At 37.0% G+C, this 20,647-nt stretch overlaps 5 protein-coding genes across 8 annotated transcripts; 3 read left to right on the top strand and 2 right to left on the bottom strand.

Moving 5' to 3' along the window:
• Nucleotides 1,904-4,970, bottom strand: LOC104731949 (probable aspartyl protease At4g16563). Of its 2 annotated transcripts, XM_010453147.2 has the most exons (2): nt 3,783-4,970; nt 1,904-2,612 (listed from the first exon to the last, which is right to left on the bottom strand). In XM_010453147.2, the coding sequence occupies exons 1-2, from the start codon at nt 4,855-4,857 to the stop codon at nt 2,173-2,175; spliced, it is 1,515 nt and encodes a 504-aa protein (XP_010451449.2). In that variant the 5' UTR covers nt 4,858-4,970; the 3' UTR covers nt 1,904-2,172. The 2 variants fall into 2 exon arrangements, with proteins under 2 accessions (XP_010451449.2, XP_010449759.1); XM_010451457.2 differs by lacking the exon at nt 3,783-4,970 and having other exon boundaries at nt 1,904-3,772.
• On the bottom strand, nt 8,181-9,670 carry LOC104731947 (bifunctional adenosine 5'-phosphosulfate phosphorylase/adenylylsulfatase HINT4). Its single transcript, XM_019233374.1, has 6 exons — nt 9,487-9,670; nt 9,315-9,361; nt 9,043-9,119; nt 8,885-8,948; nt 8,649-8,726; nt 8,181-8,527 (listed from the first exon to the last, which is right to left on the bottom strand). The coding sequence occupies exons 1-6, from the start codon at nt 9,562-9,564 to the stop codon at nt 8,428-8,430; spliced, it is 444 nt and encodes a 147-aa protein (XP_019088919.1). The 5' UTR covers nt 9,565-9,670; the 3' UTR covers nt 8,181-8,427.
• LOC104731948 (protein arginine N-methyltransferase 1.6-like) lies at nt 9,762-13,918 on the top strand. The gene is made up of 14 exons (XM_010451456.2): nt 9,762-10,235; nt 10,340-10,547; nt 10,633-10,758; nt 10,886-11,050; nt 11,132-11,250; nt 11,470-11,549; nt 11,702-11,976; nt 12,143-12,373; nt 12,545-12,618; nt 12,709-12,802; nt 12,882-13,031; nt 13,106-13,183; nt 13,285-13,381; nt 13,653-13,918. The coding sequence occupies exons 1-14, from the start codon at nt 9,901-9,903 to the stop codon at nt 13,793-13,795; spliced, it is 2,175 nt and encodes a 724-aa protein (XP_010449758.1). The 5' UTR covers nt 9,762-9,900; the 3' UTR covers nt 13,796-13,918.
• LOC104731946 (ATP-dependent kinase YFH7-like) lies at nt 18,621-19,165 on the top strand. 3 transcript variants are annotated; one of them, XM_019233856.1, is made up of 4 exons: nt 18,621-18,685; nt 18,771-18,801; nt 18,882-18,940; nt 19,025-19,165. In XM_019233856.1, the coding sequence occupies exons 1-4, from the start codon at nt 18,641-18,643 to the stop codon at nt 19,112-19,114; spliced, it is 225 nt and encodes a 74-aa protein (XP_019089401.1). In that variant the 5' UTR covers nt 18,621-18,640; the 3' UTR covers nt 19,115-19,165. The 3 variants fall into 3 exon arrangements, 1 of the variants encoding a protein (XP_019089401.1); XR_002034538.1 differs by having other exon boundaries at nt 18,625-18,685; nt 19,017-19,165; XR_758700.2 differs by having other exon boundaries at nt 18,625-18,685; nt 19,033-19,163.
• Nucleotides 19,646-20,379, top strand: LOC104731945. Its single transcript, XM_010451455.2, has 2 exons — nt 19,646-19,754; nt 19,881-20,379. Exons 1-2 carry the CDS (start codon nt 19,661-19,663, stop codon nt 20,309-20,311), a joined length of 525 nt encoding a protein of 174 aa, XP_010449757.1. The 5' UTR covers nt 19,646-19,660; the 3' UTR covers nt 20,312-20,379.

Genomic DNA, 20,647 nt, shown 5'->3' with positions numbered 1-20,647 from the left:
GAAATCGAGTCCCTGTTAGATCCTTGAACCATTTCCGTAGCCACAAGGACATTCTCCACTAGGAGACCCCCTTTAACGAAGGCAGATTGGGAGTTACTAATCATATCAGGAAGAAGTGATTGGAGTCTACGAGCTAGAATCTTGGATACAATCTTGTAGACAGCATTGCAACAAGAAATATGCCTGAACTCGCCAATCTTATCTGCTCCTATTCTTTTAGGAATGAGAGTAATCGCTGTTGCATTCCACTGCTTGAGGATTTGGCCATAGCTGAAGAATTCTTTGACTGCCAGAGTTAGGTCCCCACCAATAATATCCCAAGTTGCTCGAAAGAACTCCCTTGTGTAACCATCTGGCCTAGGTGATTTACTACGAGGAAGGGAGAAGGCTTCTCTTTTAATGTGTGCATCAGTAATCCCAGCTTGAAGCATATCCTTCATTGCTTGATCGCATTTGTACTTGGAAAGAGATCTGATCAGATCCTCATCCTCAGCCGAGATACCTTGAGAAACAGCACCCAACATCTCTTTGTAGAATCTCACACAATGGTCTTGGACTTCTGACACTACCTCAATTCTTTGCCCTGAATCAGATACCAAGTAGTAGATTTGATTGATCTCTCTTCTGTTGTTTATAATTTTGTGGAAGTAAGCAGAGTTACTGTCTCCACTTGTCATCCACTTGATACGAGATTGTTGTAGAAGAAACTTCTCTTCAGCCAAAGCCAGACTATGCCATTTCTGTTGAGCTTGTCTCTCCAACCTTGCTAAGAGGGGGGAAGGATTAGCGAGAAAGCGAGCTTGGTGAGATGCTAGAAGATCCTGAGCCTCCTTTACTCTAGTTTCTAGGTTCGAAAAGTGCTCCTTATTAAGAGTTTTGATGACCCTTTTAAGGAGTTTGAGTTTTTTGGAAAAACGAAACATTGATGTTCCATCTATAGAAGTAGAGTTCGAGAAGTCAGCAACCCGTGGAAGAAAATTCTTATGCTGGAAGAGGAAATGCGACACCATAAAGAGTTTTTTAGTTCTGGTTTCGACATCCGTTCTGAGGCAGCTAAGGTAGTGGTCCGACATTCGTGGGTCTCCAAAGTCTACATAGGAGAGAGAAAACTTCAGGTGTCAGTGATCATTAACCATGACTGGATCCAGCTCCTTTGCTATAGGGTTAGCTTCTCTTTTGTTCCACCAAATTTAAATTGAAACTTTTAAGTGACAGTGAATGTGGAACTGATAAATTGATGTTTTATTATTATATCAATTAAAAATTGACTTAGAATAAAAACAATTAATATCTGAAAAAAAAGAAAAATAATAATTAAAAATGCTAATTATCTACCCAATTTTTGTTTTTTTGGTGCCAATCTACCCAATTTTATAGATGATGCATTCTGATACTAAATTATACAGTCTATTTATGAACGTGATAATAGAAAGATCATTTGTAAATATGCTTTTTATGTCATGTCATTTGAGCAGATATTATACCAAAATATCAATTTTTAGTTTTTCTCGAGTTCTTATGTGTAAGAATGAGAAACACTTATGAGTCATCTTAATACGATTACGAAGTCAAATAATTGATGGTCATTTTGTTTTTTTCTTCTTTGTTCAATCGTTAAAGTATGATATCTTAAACCAAACAAATTATGAACACTTGTAGTAACAGTATTGGTGGTAGTTGCCATGCAAAACTCAAACTTTCTGAATTATTTTTTATCAACTTCTTCTTGGTCATATCTCGTTTATGATATTGATTACTAGCCATTAATTAAAATTTTGGTTCCTCCCCCACTAATTGCTAGTCATTCGTATATCTTATTTGGTGTATATTTAATACGACTATTTATTAAATTGGCTCTCAATTTTTTTTTTTTCAAAGCGATGCTTAACCAACAAACAAATAATATAACAACTCCTTTTTAATTTAATTATGACTCAAAACAAAAAAAAAATGATTTGAATTAATATTGTAAACTCTATTGACAACGTTGCCAACCCTTTTTATATATGTACTTTTCGAGTATGGTTTCATCGAATTATTAAGGCTACATCTCTACTTTACTTAATTACTGTCTGTCTCGACATAAGACTAAGACGGTAAGACCCATCCACGAAGCATGAACATACGTACATAACCCATCCGGTTTAACGGTCAAACCAGCATAAGCGCATGTTAGTCCTGGTTAAGCGTATCCCATAAAGATGCGCACTTTCTTTTGGCGAACCCAACTCTTTTGTTCAAGAGATCATAGACCACCTCGAACCCTTGCTGCTGATAATTCCCCAAAATAGCCCCGGTTCCACCTCGAAGCTCTGATTCATCTCCACCGTTCATCAACATCAAACATCCGATCTTCCTCTTTTTCTCTCCTTTATCACCGTCCATAAATTCGTAAAAGTAGTTTTTCCTAGGGAGCGTAACACTGGATCCGTTCCCGGCAAAATGCAAAACCAGAACTGGAACTCTAACCGTCTGGTTCAAATAGTAACAAGGACTCATACCCGAACTCGGTTCGACCCGATCAGCCCGTTCGTGTACCCGCCCGACCCGACTATCGAATTCCTCCACCACCGCGTTGTAGAATTTCGCCGGAAGCATGGTGAACGTCGTCCCTGAGTCAACTACGACACCTCCGCCGCCGTTTTTATCAATTCTTCGTAGCATCGCCGGAGCAGGAATATTCCGTTTTCCGATTGAGATTCCTTGGAGTGAAACAGAGTAGAAGTAAGGATGCTTTGGGTTTTCAAGCAACTCAGTGAAGACGAACTCGTTCTTCTTCTTCTTCTTCTTCTCCTTCTTCTTCATATCATCATCGTCATCATCGGTGGTTCTTCCGACACGTTTCTCTTTTTCATCGACGAAGCGGCCGAGGATGAGTGGACTCGGACGACGGACTCGTTCTGAGTCGAACGAGTGAGATACAAGACAATAAGAGAAGCTGTTACCGAGATGAGGAGAGTGAACAGCGAGCTGAGCGGGAAGAGAGAGACGTCCACGGCCGAATCCAGCGACGCCGATAGGTTCAGCGAGAGTGGTGTGAGCGCAGCCGAAGGTGAAGTTAGAGACGGAGACGGAAGGGAGAGATAGCGAGTCGGAGTAGAGTTTTGCGACGAGAGAGCCGTCACCGTAAGCGTAGTAGAAAGGTGGACAAGGGTAAGAAGAAGTGTTACAGTCACCGGTCTCGATGAAATCAAGAGGACAGTTGGAGATAGCGCAGAGGTCGGAGGAAGGAAGGGATGAGTGAGCAGCGGAGCAAGAAGGGGAGGAACAGGGGACGGTGGTGGAGGAGACGGAGACAGGGGAAGGAGGAGAAGGAGGGATTGGTTTTGATTCACAGAGGATGCAAGTGAAAGGACGACAAGGGAACCAGACGAGGTCGCTTCCGGTGTCTAAGTAGAGTGAGACGGCTGAGGATGGAGAGCCGACGGAGAGGGAGAGGAGGTAATCGCTGCCGGAAGAGATAGGGAGGGAAAGTTGTTGTTTTTGGTGGTGGTGGTGGCGGCGGAAACGAGCGGAGGAACGGGAGGAGGATGATTTGAGGAGGTGAAGGGGAGAGGAAGAGTGTTTTGAGGTTGAGAGAGAGTGAGAGAGATGGAGGAGAAGAGGTGTTGATGATGAAACAGAGAAATAGAGGCAGTAATTGAGAATTGTTGTGTAGAAGAGGAAGAAGATCAAACAAGTTTTCATGGCGGATGAAACAGTGATGTCCAAGGAAACTGGTTTTGAATTTGAAGCAGAGGAGGTCGAGTGTCTTTTTTATAGGACAGAGCAAAGGGACNTCCCTGAGTCAACTACGACACCTCCGCCGCCGTTTTTATCAATTCTTCGTAGCATCGCCGGAGCAGGAATATTCCGTTTTCCGATTGAGATTCCTTGGAGTGAAACAGAGTAGAAGTAAGGATGCTTTGGGTTTTCAAGCAACTCAGTGAAGACGAACTCGTTCTTCTTCTTCTTCTTCTTCTCCTTCTTCTTCATATCATCATCGTCATCATCGGTGGTTCTTCCGACACGTTTCTCTTTTTCATCGACGAAGCGGCCGAGGATGAGTGGACTCGGACGACGGACTCGTTCTGAGTCGAACGAGTGAGATACAAGACAATAAGAGAAGCTGTTACCGAGATGAGGAGAGTGAACAGCGAGCTGAGCGGGAAGAGAGAGACGTCCACGGCCGAATCCAGCGACGCCGATAGGTTCAGCGAGAGTGGTGTGAGCGCAGCCGAAGGTGAAGTTAGAGACGGAGACGGAAGGGAGAGATAGCGAGTCGGAGTAGAGTTTTGCGACGAGAGAGCCGTCACCGTAAGCGTAGTAGAAAGGTGGACAAGGGTAAGAAGAAGTGTTACAGTCACCGGTCTCGATGAAATCAAGAGGACAGTTGGAGATAGCGCAGAGGTCGGAGGAAGGAAGGGATGAGTGAGCAGCGGAGCAAGAAGGGGAGGAACAGGGGACGGTGGTGGAGGAGACGGAGACAGGGGAAGGAGGAGAAGGAGGGATTGGTTTTGATTCACAGAGGATGCAAGTGAAAGGACGACAAGGGAACCAGACGAGGTCGCTTCCGGTGTCTAAGTAGAGTGAGACGGCTGAGGATGGAGAGCCGACGGAGAGGGAGAGGAGGTAATCGCTGCCGGAAGAGATAGGGAGGGAAAGTTGTTGTTTTTGGTGGTGGTGGTGGCGGCGGAAACGAGCGGAGGAACGGGAGGAGGATGATTTGAGGAGGTGAAGGGGAGAGGAAGAGTGTTTTGAGGTTGAGAGAGAGTGAGAGAGATGGAGGAGAAGAGGTGTTGATGATGAAACAGAGAAATAGAGGCAGTAATTGAGAATTGTTGTGTAGAAGAGGAAGAAGATCAAACAAGTTTTCATGGCGGATGAAACAGTGATGTCCAAGGAAACTGGTTTTGAATTTGAAGCAGAGGAGGTCGAGTGTCTTTTTTATAGGACAGAGCAAAGGGACAATTTACATTTTTTATTTTTATTTTAAAAAGACAATTACGCAGATGATTTAAATACTTTATTTTTGGCTGTCATATATCACAGAAGAACTAGATATTTTATATTATATGCTTTTGAAAAAGAGGATATTTGTATGCATAAAATTTGTAACGAAAACAAAGTCTCGAAGACTCGTAGTGTATGATGAAAGGAGTGGCATGCAGAGTTAGTCCTAGGATTAGATTTTAGACAGGAAACTAACCAATAACCATTATTACATATCAGCACAAATCGCAGTCGTAATGGTAAAACTTGGCACAGTAATACTCCAACTCATTGTCTGGCTACTCTTATTGATGATGGGAAGAAGTCAACTGCATTGTTCATTGATGAGATGGGGGACTTTGCATGCAACCATACATTTCTACATTTATTATATCTACGTTTTTTTCTTTCTTCTTTTTGTCCTTCTCTTAATTTAGGTTCCAGTTAAAATCCAACTTCAACCATATAATTGGCTATAATGTAATCCAATCCACACCCTCGGATGATATTATAAAGCCTTAGAGACGCTAGAACACCACCATAAATATGTTGAAACTTGAGAGCCACATAGGCAAGCCAGGTGGGATATTGCTAGGCCATGTCATGGACAGGGTTAAAAAAGAGTAGAAGAAAGAGAGAGAGAGAGAAAGGTACACGTGTACTTTACTCTTTTCCACACACACCTTCAGTTCTCCTTCGGTATTGTCCTCACCTGACCATTTTCAAATTTCCTTGCATTTTTTAATTAAAATTGCTATACTAATATGAAACCCCTTCTTTTTAATGAAATTGAATTACATAATTTACTGAAACCAAATAAATTAAGTAAATAACCAAATTAATCAAACATCTAAAAGTCGAACTGAACCAAACACCTAGAAAATTTGCTCGACCGCCGATTGATTAATACTATATTTATGCAGCCGAACTTTATTATTCCATTTGTAAAAGATAATAAGGAATGCATTGTTTATCCCAAGAAAGTGGTATATAGTAGTAGTATCTTGTTAGAATACCTATACTGATTTTAACACTTAATTTAATACTCCATAATCTTAAATCTAATCAATCATTATAAGAAAATTAATTATAAAATTACTGGTAGATAACAATTAGAAACTTTAATGTACATGCTAGTGGCTTGTTTTATTGAAGCTAATAAAATTAGGTAGAGAGAATCGCTAGAGGACAAAAGTCCTAATAGTGAGAGAATAAGGGACAGTACATATATACTCATATAGAATTCACCAACCTCCTCCAGTACGAGCCGATACTTTGTTTTATTTTAAAATACGAAAAAAGTAATTTACAGGATAAGTTTGGGTCGCTAAAGAGGAACGCATTTTGGAAAATTGGAACATACTAATTTTTTTTAATAAAAAACTTGCCTTTATTTTACTGAAAAGGTATACAAAACTTTGAAAAACGAAACGAAACCGTGTCAATCGTTTTGGATATGTGGGATTCGTCAGCTCTTAATTTAAGAGAGCATGGATTCTTTTTGTTTTCTTTAAAATAAATATAAACAATATTTTAAATTCTACATTTTGGATACAGCTGTTAACAGATATGCTATTTCGAAAACTTAAATTAGCTGTACTCGAAAAAACCAAAAAAAAAAAAACGAGAAGGAACCAATGAAGCAAAAGCAAACCTGAGGTTCGAGACTTGACAGTGACGTTATTATTGCAGTTTTCTCTAACTTTGGTTCGTCACTCCAAGAAGAAAAGGCTTCAAGCCTGTCTTCTTCGCCTGAGCTGTTTTCCTCACTAGCCCCAGCTTTAGCTTTTTTCTTCTAATAGCTTTCTTGTGTCACCATAAACACGGAAGTTATTAGAGAGATTTGACGTAATTAAAAAGCTAGTCGATACATGAGATAACTACTTTTTTTCCATAAATTGTGTACACTTCATTTGGTTAATCTACAAATGCTTAGACAGGTGGTAGTATCTATCATATGGTCTCACAATGGTCAACAAATTAATTAACAATGAGACATACGGGGGAATAGTAACATATTGAGATACCTATAAGAGTTGTATTACCAAACAGACAAGAAGACGAACTCACCGACCTCTTCATCTATAATCATTACCAATCAAACAAACAGTTTGATATTTTATTGTCAAAATTATCTGCTTTAGAGGACCTCCAACTTTGCTCAAAGGCATTACAAAAATATAAGGACAGGACCAATCCATTTAAAATATCAGGAAAATATGAAGCTTTGTTGATGTGTATATGTCGTATACACAAGTTATTAACTAAAAAACAGACTACGAACCAAACAAAGAGTTGGTATTTGACAGGGGTGGTTGAGTCTTACAAGTAAATCCATCCAAAAAGCTTACAATTTATGGGCCTAAATCCTTCAAGACAATGGCAAATCAAGAATTTCAATTTTGCATAAGTTTCGTACTCATCATCTAGGACATAACACCATTAAGAAGTTTTGTTGGTTTGTTAGCTCAAATTCTTGAGTTCTAGTGGTTCCTATCAAAACATCACCAGAATATCATACCCATAACAAATCATTTTATTTTTGTACTTGTTCCAGAAAAACCTATCTTTTTAACAACAGAAAAACTTATCTTAAGAAATAGTAGTACTCTAGCCAGAACATCAATCAAAGAAGCTAGAGGGTAAAGGGGCATTGCAACTGCAAGCTGTACTTGTATCTAACTGCGCAAGCTGCATGTGAGCAGAGAAGATTTGATCTCACTTGAATCTATTACTTCGATAAGCTCAAGTTTTTAGTTGTGATAACATCAAAAACTAATCCGTGCTACTGATACCTATAGATCCTCCTGAAAGGATAAGAATCAATCTGAACAGCCTGAGTATAGCCAAATAATCTAAAACTTGAATGATATAGGTTTTTGCTTCCTACTGTTCCCATGACACAGTGCTCAATACCTCCTAAGATTTGTCACATGACTTAATATTTCAATCTCACAGAAAGGTCACAAATGTACGAGTTTATTCAAAACGTGGTTACCTGTTCTGTGGATAACTATACTGTTGCAAGAACACAACTGCACCAGTTAAGCTGCAGTATGTCTCATGCAATGCAACCAGTGCATCCCCTACATTTAGAGATGTCAGAGCATCAAAGCAACACAAGAAGGCCCACATATATCAGAGATCCTATATGGAATCAAGGGGTCTAAGTCTACATCTTATGGCAGTAACTCCAGAGATTATATGAGAATCCTTCATGTATACGTCTCATACTCATTAAATATGGAAACAATGAGATCGCCGTCACTGTATACACTTTTTGGACAGTGACAGAAATTACATATAATTACTTGACATATGCTTCTTTCATATACAAAATCCTCAATAATATTTGGCATTTCATAACAAATTTGCAAACAAAAGAATAGAAAAGAGATTTTGCACAATTTTTAGCGAAGACAAAGCACCACAATGCAGTTAGGTAAGTCTGTTCAATTACACCTTTGAAAGAAGAGGCCTTATCTTCTCCAGCAGTGTCTCTGCTTCAATAAATCCACCCAAAGGTCCCAAAGACTTGTACTTGATGGCTTTCCATCTGTTTTGATGGCAATATATGTTAAAAAAGCTTATACGCAGTTACAAGCCATGGGAAAGTAAGAGAGATAGATGCAAAGAATATCCCAAGAAAGATCAATGAGCATGAAGCATATCAGTACCTGGGCACAAAAGGTAATGCAAAACAATGGAGATGGAGATGATCAACACTGTTAAAAGGTGGCTGGTGAAAACCAAATCTGAGAGAAAGTACAGATCATGTTAATGCTACATAGGTTATCACAAGGAGAAGAAACACATCAAGCAATTAGTGAAATATAATGTTTCAAGCATTACAAATATGGTTGGTTTGAAAAGTCTAACTCAAAATCCATAGTTGGTAACTAAGAACCCTCACCTATGAATGCTTTGAGGTGCATCTTTATGCAACAGATCTTGTCCCACACTAAGCATGTGTTTTACTGCGCAAATCATAAAACAAACATCCTTGTCGAAACTTTAAACATAGATATAACAGGAAATGATGTGTGTATATTATATGTTTTGATAACCAACCTAAGGAGTAGTCTTCATCTCTTCTCTGAAGGTCTTTCACAGTAGGAATGTGTTCTTTCGGAATTACCAAGTAATGCCTACAAATCATTGTTTGCTTCTTATTAGTAAAAGGCAGCTAAGGAGATGCACAAGTGATCACATTAGATCACAGTAGATAAGGCTAAGTAAACGGAATCAAACTAAATTCACAAGATTCTAACAACCATAAACTTAGCCACACTTCTTCCAAACTAAATTCACATTGTTCGATGGAACAGACACAAATTACAAACCTCTGAGCGGATGGCTTAATATCTTGAAATGCGATGACCTTCTCATCCTGAAAAAACCATCGCAAAGAAACAAAACTTTAAGAAAATTTTATTCAATTTAGGCTCTGATCATTGATTATATTCTCGAGACCCAAACAACAACAAGAGAGTTGAGAGAAGATAAGAACTTAACGGTGTGAAGGAGACGAGTTGAGGTGCGATTGTGCACGATCTCACAGAAGATACACGCTTGATTCGCTCCTCCCGCCATTTCTTCTTCCTTAAATTTTGACGTTTCACGAATTTCAAATCGCAGCACAAACAAATTCGAAAACTGGGATTTCTCGATTTCAAAGTTGAGCAAATGGGAAAGTTGTTGTGTGAGTTCTTTCTTTCCATCTTAACCCCCACAAATATTTTGTATTGATGATTTAACCCCTAAATTCTTGTTTCTCAATAGGTTCAGTTCAGAGGTAAGAAGGTTTAATTTTCAAAACTATGGGGTTTATTTACAATAAATAGAATAGTATGAGGACCAAAATCAAAACAAAAAACATAACCAAAGGCCGGAGAATCTCCTCTCACGACGACGACTAAACCGGCGTTAATGTCGTCGTCTCTGTCTTCACTTCATCCCAAAACCTTCATTCCCTTTATCTCCTTCCGTCGTCACTCACTGACTCGCCTAGGAAGCTTCGTCGTCGCTGCTCGAACAATGAGCTCTCAGTCTAGTCAACGCGCTTTCCAGCTCAGACAAGACCCACTCACCGGCAATTCCGAGTGGGTTGTCATCGAAGACAATGACCAACCGGGAACTTCCACGGACGGCCTCCTCTCCACGACGTCTTATCTCGACATGCTAAATGATACTCGCCGCAACAGAGCTTATCGTCTCGCTATCGAGAAAACCATCACTCAACCTTGCCACGTCCTTGACATTGGGTACTTCTTCTCATTTTCCATTATTCAAAATTAGTGTTTTATAAACCACTTTGATTGAATTGATTTTGACTTGGAGAATGTGAAATTTGTGTGTGTGTTAATAGTGCTGGAGCTGGGTTGTTATCGATGATGGCTGCGAGAGCAATGGGAGAAGAAGGAATAGTGACGGCGTGTGAGTCCTACTTACCGATGGTTAAGCTTATGAGGAAGGTTTTGCATAAGAATGGTATGACGAAGAACATTAACCTTATCAACAAACGATCTGATGAACTTAGAGTTGGATCAGACATTGTTTCACGAGCTGACGTTCTTGTGAGTATTCAAAGATCCATACTTTTTTTTCAGTGTGAATTTCAGACGAAATATAAGTTTCTTTCATTGCTCTTCTTTCATTTAGGTTAGTGAAATATTGGACTCTGAGTTACTTGGTGAAGGTCTGATCCCAAGTTTACAACATGCTCATGATATGTTGCTTGTTGACAATCCAAAAACCGTGCCATACCGAGCTACTACTTATTGCCAGGTTCGTTTCTTGATTTATCATGACCTCTATTGTCATTGTGTTTTTATAGAAATTTGTGGTTTGTCTTCATTGTTCATCTTGAGTGCCTGATTGAATCTCTTTGCTTCTTTTTCTTTACAATGTGAAGCTTGTTGAAAGTGAATTCTTATGTAACATGCACAATCTACGAAATAACGAGGCTACAGTATCTGATGGTGTTCGTCTAGTTCCTGCTGGCTCAGAGAGTCTATTTGGTATCAAGTCACAACAGTATAGCATGCATGTCGATGCTATTGAGAAAGATATCAAACTGGTACTACTATCCTAAACTTTCCCTTGCAGTTTTGCCATAAGCTTTTTTTAGTTTATACACTCAGTTCATATATTCATCCAGTTGTCAGACCCCGTCAAAGTATTTGAATTTGACTTTTGGAAACGGCCAGAAAGTAATGGAGAGCTTGATGTGCACATAGAAGCAACAACCGCGGGTAGTGTTAATGCTATAATTTCTTGGTAATATGTCCTTTTACTGTCTTTCTTCTTTTCCTTTTTTGGGGCGTTTGAACTGCTTATATCTTCGCAATACTGGCGTAGTTAGTTCTCTACAATGAAAAAATACACTTTTCCTTTTTTGGTGATGCATATATATGCTAAGATGCCTAGGCAAAGGGCTCAAGATCTGTCCTGTTTTCCCAGTATGATATGAGGAATCTTTTTTTTTGTTTGGTTCAGGTGGGTGCTGCAGCTTGATAGTGAAGGAACAATCTTCTACTCTACCGCTCCGAGATGGATAGATTCAAGTCCTGAGATAGGTGAATTACACCTTTCTCTGGAATTCATGTGTAGTTACTGGTTATAGAGGAATCCCTTTTCTCCCCAGACTTGCGTTACAATCAGCTCCATTGGATCCAAGATGTCTTGATCTCATTTATACCAATTCTGATTTCGTTTTTTACTAATACAGGTGTTAGGGAATGGTGTGACCATTGGAAACAGTGTGTTTGGTTTACTCCAGGAGCAGGTGTGTCCTTATCCAAAGGAGAAAAGGTTAATTTGCATGCTGCTCATACTTGTACTAACATCTTGTACAATCTGAAGAAGACTCAAAGCTTGACACATGAGATGACACACTCTCCTTTAAGTACTGGAGATATACACCTCACATTACCACCCGAAAGAGTCGCAATATATGGTGATAGTAGATACAGGCAGTCCATGTTTGAGGCCACTAGAAACGCTGTAGGTTCTAAACTTCTTTGTCTGTCTTGCATTTACAAAGTATTCCTCTGAAAACTGCACAAAGTTGTCGTAATATTTTGACTTGTTGATGCTAAAAAGAAAAACACTATACTATTTCTCTCCTACATTCCAGTGCACACTTAATGGTTCTTCATCTCTTTTCCAGTTACAGGGAAATTCTAATCCACAATGTCTCGTCATTGATGATAGTCTTCTATTACCACTTATGGCTCTGCATGCCTCCAACAGATCACGGGTGATATCATTGTCACCTGGGCTGCAAGAGAATGCTGCCAGATACTTTGAAGCCATTGCTGATTCAAATGGTTTTTCAAAAGATCGTTTTGAATATTTCAGAGAAGTAAAGTCAAAGTTGGCGGAAGCGTATCCAAGCAAGGTAAACTTTCACAAGATGTATATCATATTCAAAATTCATAAAAAGTTATGGCTTGTTGTTGGACTCTTGAAAAGTTATGTCCCTTTCGTTCAGTCTTTGTGCTTAGTCATCCAATTTTCTGAATGATTTTTGGGTTTCATTTTGATAAGTGTCTCTATGCTTTATCAACAGATTGATCTGCTGATTGGAGAGCCATATTTCTGCGGACTTGAAAGTGGGCTTCCGTGGCAGAACCTTAGATTCTGGTAAATGTTGTTATTGAGTTGGTCATTTAGCTTTGTCAAAGAAGCCAGTTTGTTAACAATAGCCTGATTCTCTTTCTGGTATGCGTGAAGGAAAGACAGAACTCTTTGTGATTCTGTCCTGTCAGAAGATGCAGTGGTAATGCCGTATAAGGGAGTTTTGAGAGGTTGTGCTATGTATCTTCCTGTAAGTACTGTATCGTTTTTTAGCAAATAGAAAACAGAGAGTGTTTGCTTCTATATTCATGAATTGGCTTCTGGTGCAGGATCTTTGGAAGAGCCGCTGTTGCCTTGGCATTGTAGAAGGGTTTGACCATGCTCTGGTGAATACAACCTTAGGGGGGTGCGGTGATCTACCTACTGGTAAAGACAGTCCTTGTTTGCCCTTTTTTATCTGGCAATGTGGAGAGACAAAGGTAAACACAATTCTTAGATTTGTGTATTGACAAACGTAGGGAAATGTAAAGATTGTTCCTTGGAAAATTTTCAGAAACTTAGCAAGGAATTTACAGTCATGGAGTTTGACTTCACCAAGCCCATCACAAGTCCATGTTCTGGGGAAGTTCAGGTATGTATGTCTGTTGGAGATTCACATACATGCAGTTTGGCATCATTAGTACAAATAACTTGGATTAATGATTTTAAGAAATGCTTGTTACCTGCAAACAGATGGAGTTTATAGAACCTGGTGTATGCCATGGAATCGCATTGTGGATGGATTGGGTGATGGATAAAGAAAACTCAACCGTGATCTCAACAGGACCAGGTACAATACTCACAACTCTTTGCACTGGCCAATCGTTTATTGCTTTAAGGGGATCGAAATAGTTGTTGGCTAATGCTTACGGTTACCCTGTGTTTTGGATTTAATTTGACAACTAAAGGCAGTTAGTTGCTGATGGATTGTCCTCTAATGTGTCTTAGCAAAGGATTGGCCTTTCCAACATTTTAGTTTCAGGGATTGCATGGTCTATAGGGTGAATAATTAGCAGTTATGAGATGAAAGCAAACGTTTTGACGAAATTGTCTGCGTACAGATGAAAGGTATTGGAAGCAAGGAGTGAAGCTACTAGAGAAACCAGTCACAGTGAGAGTGGAAGGTCCCTCATCCATAGGAATCCAAGCGTCCTTAGATTTATCTTCAAACGGCGAGCTCATCATCACACATACTCTCTCTTAACTATTTTTTGTAAGACCATTCTCAACTTATATGTCTGAATAGCTCTTCGATCCTGTTCGACTCTTTTTTTGGCCAACGGGGAGGCCTTAGTTCAATAGTGAGAAAGTATAAGCTTTACAAGTAGATCCTTCTCCATTGATTGATAGTTATGGTTCATTAATTGATGTTAAAGATCAAGATCATGCGCTTAAACGTGTACTAAGTTAAACTTACTTAAATTACGATGAGAGAACTTTGACCGTAAGTGCAGGTATGTTAGTTGGAGATTCAAAAGTTTACATACACAGTTTGCGGAGGCATCAGTAGTACAAATAACATATAAAGAAACACTCTAAAGAAAAACTTAAGACCCGACTAGTTCTTTTTTTTTTGTTCCGACTGATTTTATAAAATAAAAGCAATCCCACAATATCAATGTAACCTATATAAAAAGTAAAAACAGAGCAACAACAGTAAACAGAGCAATGACCCGACTAGTTCATGACTCTCATCAATATTTTATTTTGATTGACAACTTGTTCCTTACCTATCTTTTTTCTCTTTCTTTCTATTTTTCTTTTAGGATTGATTATTATATTTGAAAACACAATCCGAGTGATAAAGGAAAAAAAGCTAATTTTACTACACATAATCACATAAAAGAAAAAGAAGAAAAACCTAACCATAAAACATTGAAGTCTACATATTACTAATATAATAGCTCTTAGGTCCTAAATAAACAATATAACTAAAAAGACTCCTCATATTTATGAGAAATGTACACTCTAACACACTTTTAAGTTTCTAAGTATCATTCTACAGTAATATCTACAAATTAATATTCGGTAAATTAATAATCTCTATAGAATCGGTGTAATTTTAGACACAATTTGATAATATAATAAGATAATAATTTTTTATAATTTTTTTTTGTGAATATATAGTCTCATCAATACTATAAATTAATAATTATACAAAATCATCAAAATATATGTATACATATGTTGTTATAAAAAACTTCGAGTGCTCTCTTCAAAACATGAAATATTTTATTTTCTTGTAACTACTTATATAAAAGTATTAATTATAACAATTAAATCTTATTTTTATTTTTTTCGAAAAAATTACCAAATTAGGAAATTTCTCTCTTTAAATTAATAGATTTTCATGGTCCATTAGAGGTTTTACTGTATCACACATTTTAAACACGATTTGATTTGATTTGATTTTCTTACTTCCTTTTGTCCATCATTCCCATCCACACATCCATAAATGATTTTTTAGCGAAATTTTTTACACCACTGCTTTTTAAAATATTTCCAAAATTGTATTTTGTTTCTTTATCATTGTATCTTTTTTATGCATGTCGTAACTCATAACCATAATAAATGGTCCACTAATCAACGAACGAGTGTTTAATAAAAAATGGACTGTAAAAAAATATAATTCTTTACCTAAATGGATGTTAAAATGTAGAGAAATTATAACTATAGTACAATGTACAAAAAAATATTAGTAGATTAACAACCTCATTAGGAAATAATGCTGAGAAAGAAGATGGAAAAAGAGAAAATGAGAAATGAAAATAGATGGAAAAAAAGATAAAGATCATAGTTCTAACGAGAGAGCAACTTCTGGTTCTGTAAAATAGGGGCACAATCATCATTAAAATAAGAGAACAATATACTTACCAAAGAAAATAAAATAAGAGAACTGTACAAAAGTTGCCCAAAACTTAGAAAAAATTGACTCATATAAAAGTGTCTTAAATAGAGTAAAACATAGAAAATGTATGTTAAAGTGTCTTTCTCCATATTTATTACTGAAGTCTAAACAACATTTTACTTAGGTCCTTAAATAAAACAACATATATGACTGAAGTCAAAACATATACTAATACTATAATAGATCTTAGATTCTTAATTACATCCTCAATAAACAGCATAATTAAAACTCTCCTCTTATAATAAAGCACCTTAATTAAATATTTTGGCCTTCTGTCTCTTTCATTTTTTTCCCTCATCTCTCCTCTTCGATTCTTTCTCCACTTCTTCTTCATTCTTCTCTTCCATGATATGGTAGAATTTTTTTTTATTTCAAAACTATGTCGTCGATGGTGTATGTGTATTCTTTAGGATACACATATATGGTCGCTCTTTCAGCATTGGGCGTCGTCACGTTCGCAAACGTGACAGAAGCAAGTTCACCCTCTTCCATACCCTCAACTGTATATGGATATCGCCCACTGAAGATCTTATCGGTTGCTCCTACGAGGAGACCCTTCCATCTCTTTTCTTTCATGTACAAATCTCGCTGATGTGGTAAGTAAAACTCTTCCTTCACGCATGCAATCACAACATCAAAGAGGCATACATCATTGTTAAACTTAAGCCTAAGATCTTTTTTGCCTATTTCTTCTTTCTTTTCTTTCTCACTGATCTTCTTCACCACATTATGCCTTCTGCTTTGACCACATTTGATCAAACGTTTGGACACCCCAACATCCTTAAACTTGAAAGAGAGATTTCCTACCACTTCTGAATCTCTCTCAAGTCTTGAACCACCCATGCACAAACCCCCAAGAAAACTGGATGATGCAATTTTTGAAGGATGCATTTTGGAAATTTTGAAAGAAGTTGTTTTTCTTAAGAAAGTTTTGAAAGAACTTTATTTTGCTAAGAAAGTTTTAAAAGAAGTTGCGATGAAGATGAATGTTGGATGTTATGTTGAGGATGAGTTTTTAATGTGAAATTGTGAAGACCGTTCCACATAAATCACCTAGTTTTTAGTATAATCTATATATCTCTTCCTTATGTAAAATATTTCTCAGCTTTTTCATTCCTTTTGTCCACCAAACAAACTACTTTTTTGGGCAATTTACTCTTCAATGTTGTTTCTTGTAATCGAAGAAAGAGCTTGAGCAATGAAAAGAGTTCAATGTAGAGTTATGATTTCTTCTTTCTATTCTTTATTGTACGAACTTTGGGTAAAGTTAGAAGCAAACATGTAAAAACATTTAAGATGCACTAACAAACCCAAAAATATATAATAGAGGATAAAATTTAAGATGCATGATACAATTTTACATATTTATTCCTTTTGCGGTCTAGTGGGTTTTGGACCTTTTGGTATAGGTATGTGTAAGAACATTTACTGATTAGCTTTGAGAAAAGTTCATAAAAACAAGTTACAACAATTATACTTACAGATCATTTTTTTTACGTTTGGTTAAGAATAGATAGTTACATTTCTCGCTAAGAAAGTTACATACTATATGCAAAAAAAAAGAAAAAGAAAAAAAGGGCAACGGCATTATTGCATTGTATACGATTAATGATCTCAAATGTTATGCTATATAAATTCTTCACTAAGCCTTAATTAGCGCTAAGATCATTCTTTATCACGTACAAATTTGTGATGGGATTTTTATATGTGTTAGAAAGGTTAATCTGGTTTGTGTCTCAAATTATATATATTGTTTTCTCTGGACGGGGTCGAATAGTTCAATGACTAAATTAATTTGCAATATATAAACATTATTAGACGTCGGGAGTCGAATTCAAATAAATCTATCGACTTAAATGAATAGTGCGTATATTTTTGAGTTATATTTGGATATATAGACGGGGAACAATAGCTAGAAGCACATGTGAATGTGTTAGCTGGTGTCATGCAAAAAAAGAAAAGAAAAGAAAAGCTAAGGCATTGATTATTGCATTGTATACGATGAATGATCATAATGTTATTGAATATGATTCCTCACTAAGCATTAGCTCTAATCCTTATTGCATACATTTATAGCTATATATATGAGCTATCATGATATATCCATGCATCATGCATGCGTATTTAAAATCTTATTTGAATATTAAAAAATGGTTCTTAATGAGAGATACTATATATAATCAAAAAAGCTAGTCGATACATGAGATTTACATTTCATCTTATGGTTAATCTGCGGATACCTACGCAAGTAGTACCATAAGGCAAGGTCGGTCACACGCAATGGACACAAACTCTACAATGGGACATAGGGAATCTATACTATAATACTATTAATTGAGAAACCTAAGAAAGAGTGTTGGAGGTTTTATGAAGGCTAAGACTATCCTCATCGGTGGATTTATGTTGTTTCTTAGTTCATTTCTTAGGTGTAGATAATATTAATTATTCAGACATAAGTTAAGAAATGCAAGATTCGTTTCTAATTTTAGGATTGCAAGAAACGTCTCTTGCTGGACAGGTGTCACAAAATCAGTGGGTCGAGTCTTAATTGGGACGAAGGGGTTTATTTTTTTCTTTTTCATCTCTCTTTCACTTTCCTTTTCTCTCTTTTATCTCTCTCTCTCGAGACTTTTCGCGATTTGCTTTGATTCTCTTCTTCGATTCCGAAAAACTGATTGCTTCTCTTCCAGTTGATTCCCACGGCTGATTGTCCATGGATTCGGCCGCGATTTGGTTCCGGTGAAGCAGGAGGCATGTGATTCCGGTGGAGATCGATCCGTCGAAACCCTAATATTTGGGGAAGATTCAAGCAGTTCGATTTGTGGTAATTGTTCTTGCATGTCTAGTAATTGTTGTTTGTTTATTTGAAAAATGTCTCAATTTTAATTTAATTATGTCTTTTGTTTGTATGTTGGTTTCATTTGCGTTTCATCAGTTGGTTGTTTTGTATGTTTATAAATCATGGATATAGGATTCGTTTTTGTTGAAATTTCATGGTTTTTGAGTCCATATAAGAGTCCCAGTTGATCTATGTAACAACTTCTGTCGCTAATTAAACGAAAGAAGAAGAAAGATTTATTCTTCATATATTCTCTTCGTATCAGTGCGATTAATCCTCCCGATGTTGCTATTGTATTTCCCATGGATGGGTTTCATTTGTATCGTTCGCAACTTGATGCAATGGAGGTTGAGCTTTATTTGATTTTGAATAGTTCTCTCTCTCTCTCTCTTGCTCTTTGTTTTTAACCAGACTTTTTGAATGTCTCTCTAGGATCCCAAAGAAGCCCATGCGAGAAGAGGAGGTGAGATCTGTTAAGAGTTATCTTCTACGTAAGGTTTCAAAGTGTTCAAAATTGGTTTGACCCCTTTATCCATTAACCAGCTCCATGGACTTTTGATCCTGCACTATTGCTTAACTGTTTAAAGAAGCTGAGAAACGAGGTAAAGAGATTGTTACAAGATTTTTTGTTGACCTTAGGGTCTTGGAGTTACAACACTTGCATTAGACTCTGATTAGTTTTCAAGCTGTTCAGGGATCAGTTTATGTACCATCATTTGATCATGGAGTTGGAGATCCAGTTGAAGATGATATCTTTGTTAGCCTCCAGTAAGTAGCTTCCCGAACCGGTTGAATCCTAATTCAATAGTATCATACAGTGTTCAAGAAAGCGGTCTAGGCGGCCGCCTAGACGCCGTCTAGACGCTAGGCGCTCAGCAGACGCCTAGATGACCGCCTAAACCGCTTAAAATTACATTAATTTAATTTTAATATTTATTTTTGATTTTTAACTCTATATATATTTAAATTATCAAGTTTTATATATGCATACGTAATTATAAATGTTTATATGTTGTTCATATAACTTAAATAAATGTATTTTCTTAATTTTGTTTACAATTTATAATTTTTTTATTTTTCTAACATATAGTTATACATAATTTTATATATATAATGTTTTATGTTGTAAACGCCTAAACCGCTTAAAAACCGTCTAGGCCCTGATTAGGCGTTCTAGGTGCTAAATGCTGGATCACCGCCCAGATACCGCCTAACGCTTTCTTGAACACTGGTATCATATAATGGTTTTATGTACCTCTTCCCGAGACAATCAGTCTTCTCTATCTCCTCTTTTTACAGGCATAATGGTTTTATGGAAAGGCATGTATACACGAGGATCCGGCAAACCAACAATTGTTTTAGAGGCGGTCGCGTCGTATGATCTCTGGATATGGCACGCGTTTTTTGGGTCTCCAGGTACTTTTAACGATATCAATGTTCTTGATCGATCTCCTGTCTTTGATGATATACTTTATGGTCAAGCTCCACAAGTTACTTACTACGTTAACGGCAGAGAGTACAATTTGACTTACTATCTGACAGACGGTATTTATCCAAAATGGCCAACGTTTATTCAATCCATACCACTACCACAGACTCCAAAAGCATCTTTATTTGCTGACCGCCAAGAAAGCTACCGAAAAGATGTTGAGCGTGCGTTCGGTGTCCTACAAGCTAGATTCGCGGTCATTAAAAATCCATGTCTTTTATGGGATAAAGACCAAGTGGGATTGATTATGAGGGCGTGTATCATACTCCACAATATGATTGTCGAAAATGAACGAGATGGATACAGTCAAGCTGAGGTTTCTGATTTCCCACAAGCAGAGGGTGTGGATCTTTCATATTCTATCAATATGAATTCAAATATTAGCAACGTGTTGAATGGTCAAATAATAATCCGTGATAGAGAAGTGCATGACCAATTGAAACTTGATTTAATTGAACATTTGTGGACTAAATTTGGATATTAATTATGTTTCATGTTTTAATTAAATATGTTTCTATATTTTATTTCATGGTGTGTTTTATGTTTTTGTTTTTTAATGTTTTGTGTAATAATTTAAAATGTTGTATGTTATTTTATGTTTTTCTTAATAAAATATGTTTCTTTGATATATAAAATAATTTTGAATATTTTAAGATATTAATTATTATTTTACTATATTTATTATTAAGAAACCCTTAAATTTGGTTCTACCAATAATCAACAAAATTTTCCTTAACTCTTAGCAAAGTTTCTTCTCTTTTTTTTCTTATTAAATATGCCTTAAGAAACAACTAAGAAACTAAACCAATGAGGATAGTCT

This window comes from Camelina sativa, chromosome 12 (assembly GCF_000633955.1).
Source record: "Camelina sativa cultivar DH55 chromosome 12, Cs, whole genome shotgun sequence".
NCBI lineage: Eukaryota > Viridiplantae > Streptophyta > Magnoliopsida > Brassicales > Brassicaceae > Camelina > Camelina sativa.
The sequence above is the reverse complement of the archived record's forward strand: the minus strand, read 5'-3'. Positions and strand labels throughout refer to the sequence as shown.

Coding starts and splice junctions, on each gene's coding strand:
- LOC104731947 (XM_019233374.1), bottom strand. CDS start 9,564: ATGGCGGGAGGAGCGAATCAAGCGTGTATCTTCTGTGAGATCGTGCAC. Junction 9,362..9,486: donor CAACTCGTCTCCTTCACACC/GTTAAGTTCTTA, acceptor TGGTTTTTTCAG/GATGAGAAGGTCATCGCATT. Junction 8,727..8,884: donor GCACCTCAAAGCATTCATAG/GTGAGGGTTCTT, acceptor ACTTTCTCTCAG/ATTTGGTTTTCACCAGCCAC.
- LOC104731945 (XM_010451455.2), top strand. CDS start 19,661: ATGTATACACGAGGATCCGGCAAACCAACAATTGTTTTAGAGGCGGTC. Junction 19,755..19,880: donor CGCGTTTTTTGGGTCTCCAG/GTACTTTTAACG, acceptor ACTATCTGACAG/ACGGTATTTATCCAAAATGG.
- LOC104731948 (XM_010451456.2), top strand. CDS start 9,901: ATGTCGTCGTCTCTGTCTTCACTTCATCCCAAAACCTTCATTCCCTTT. Junction 10,236..10,339: donor TGCCACGTCCTTGACATTGG/GTACTTCTTCTC, acceptor GTGTGTTAATAG/TGCTGGAGCTGGGTTGTTAT. Junction 13,382..13,652: donor CGTGATCTCAACAGGACCAG/GTACAATACTCA, acceptor GTCTGCGTACAG/ATGAAAGGTATTGGAAGCAA.
- LOC104731949 (XM_010453147.2), bottom strand. CDS start 4,857: ATGAAAACTTGTTTGATCTTCTTCCTCTTCTACACAACAATTCTCAAT.
- LOC104731946 (XM_019233856.1), top strand. CDS start 18,641: ATGGATGGGTTTCATTTGTATCGTTCGCAACTTGATGCAATGGAG. Junction 18,686..18,770: donor CGCAACTTGATGCAATGGAG/GTTGAGCTTTAT, acceptor ATGTCTCTCTAG/GATCCCAAAGAAGCCCATGC. Junction 18,802..18,881: donor AGCCCATGCGAGAAGAGGAG/GTGAGATCTGTT, acceptor TCCATTAACCAG/CTCCATGGACTTTTGATCCT.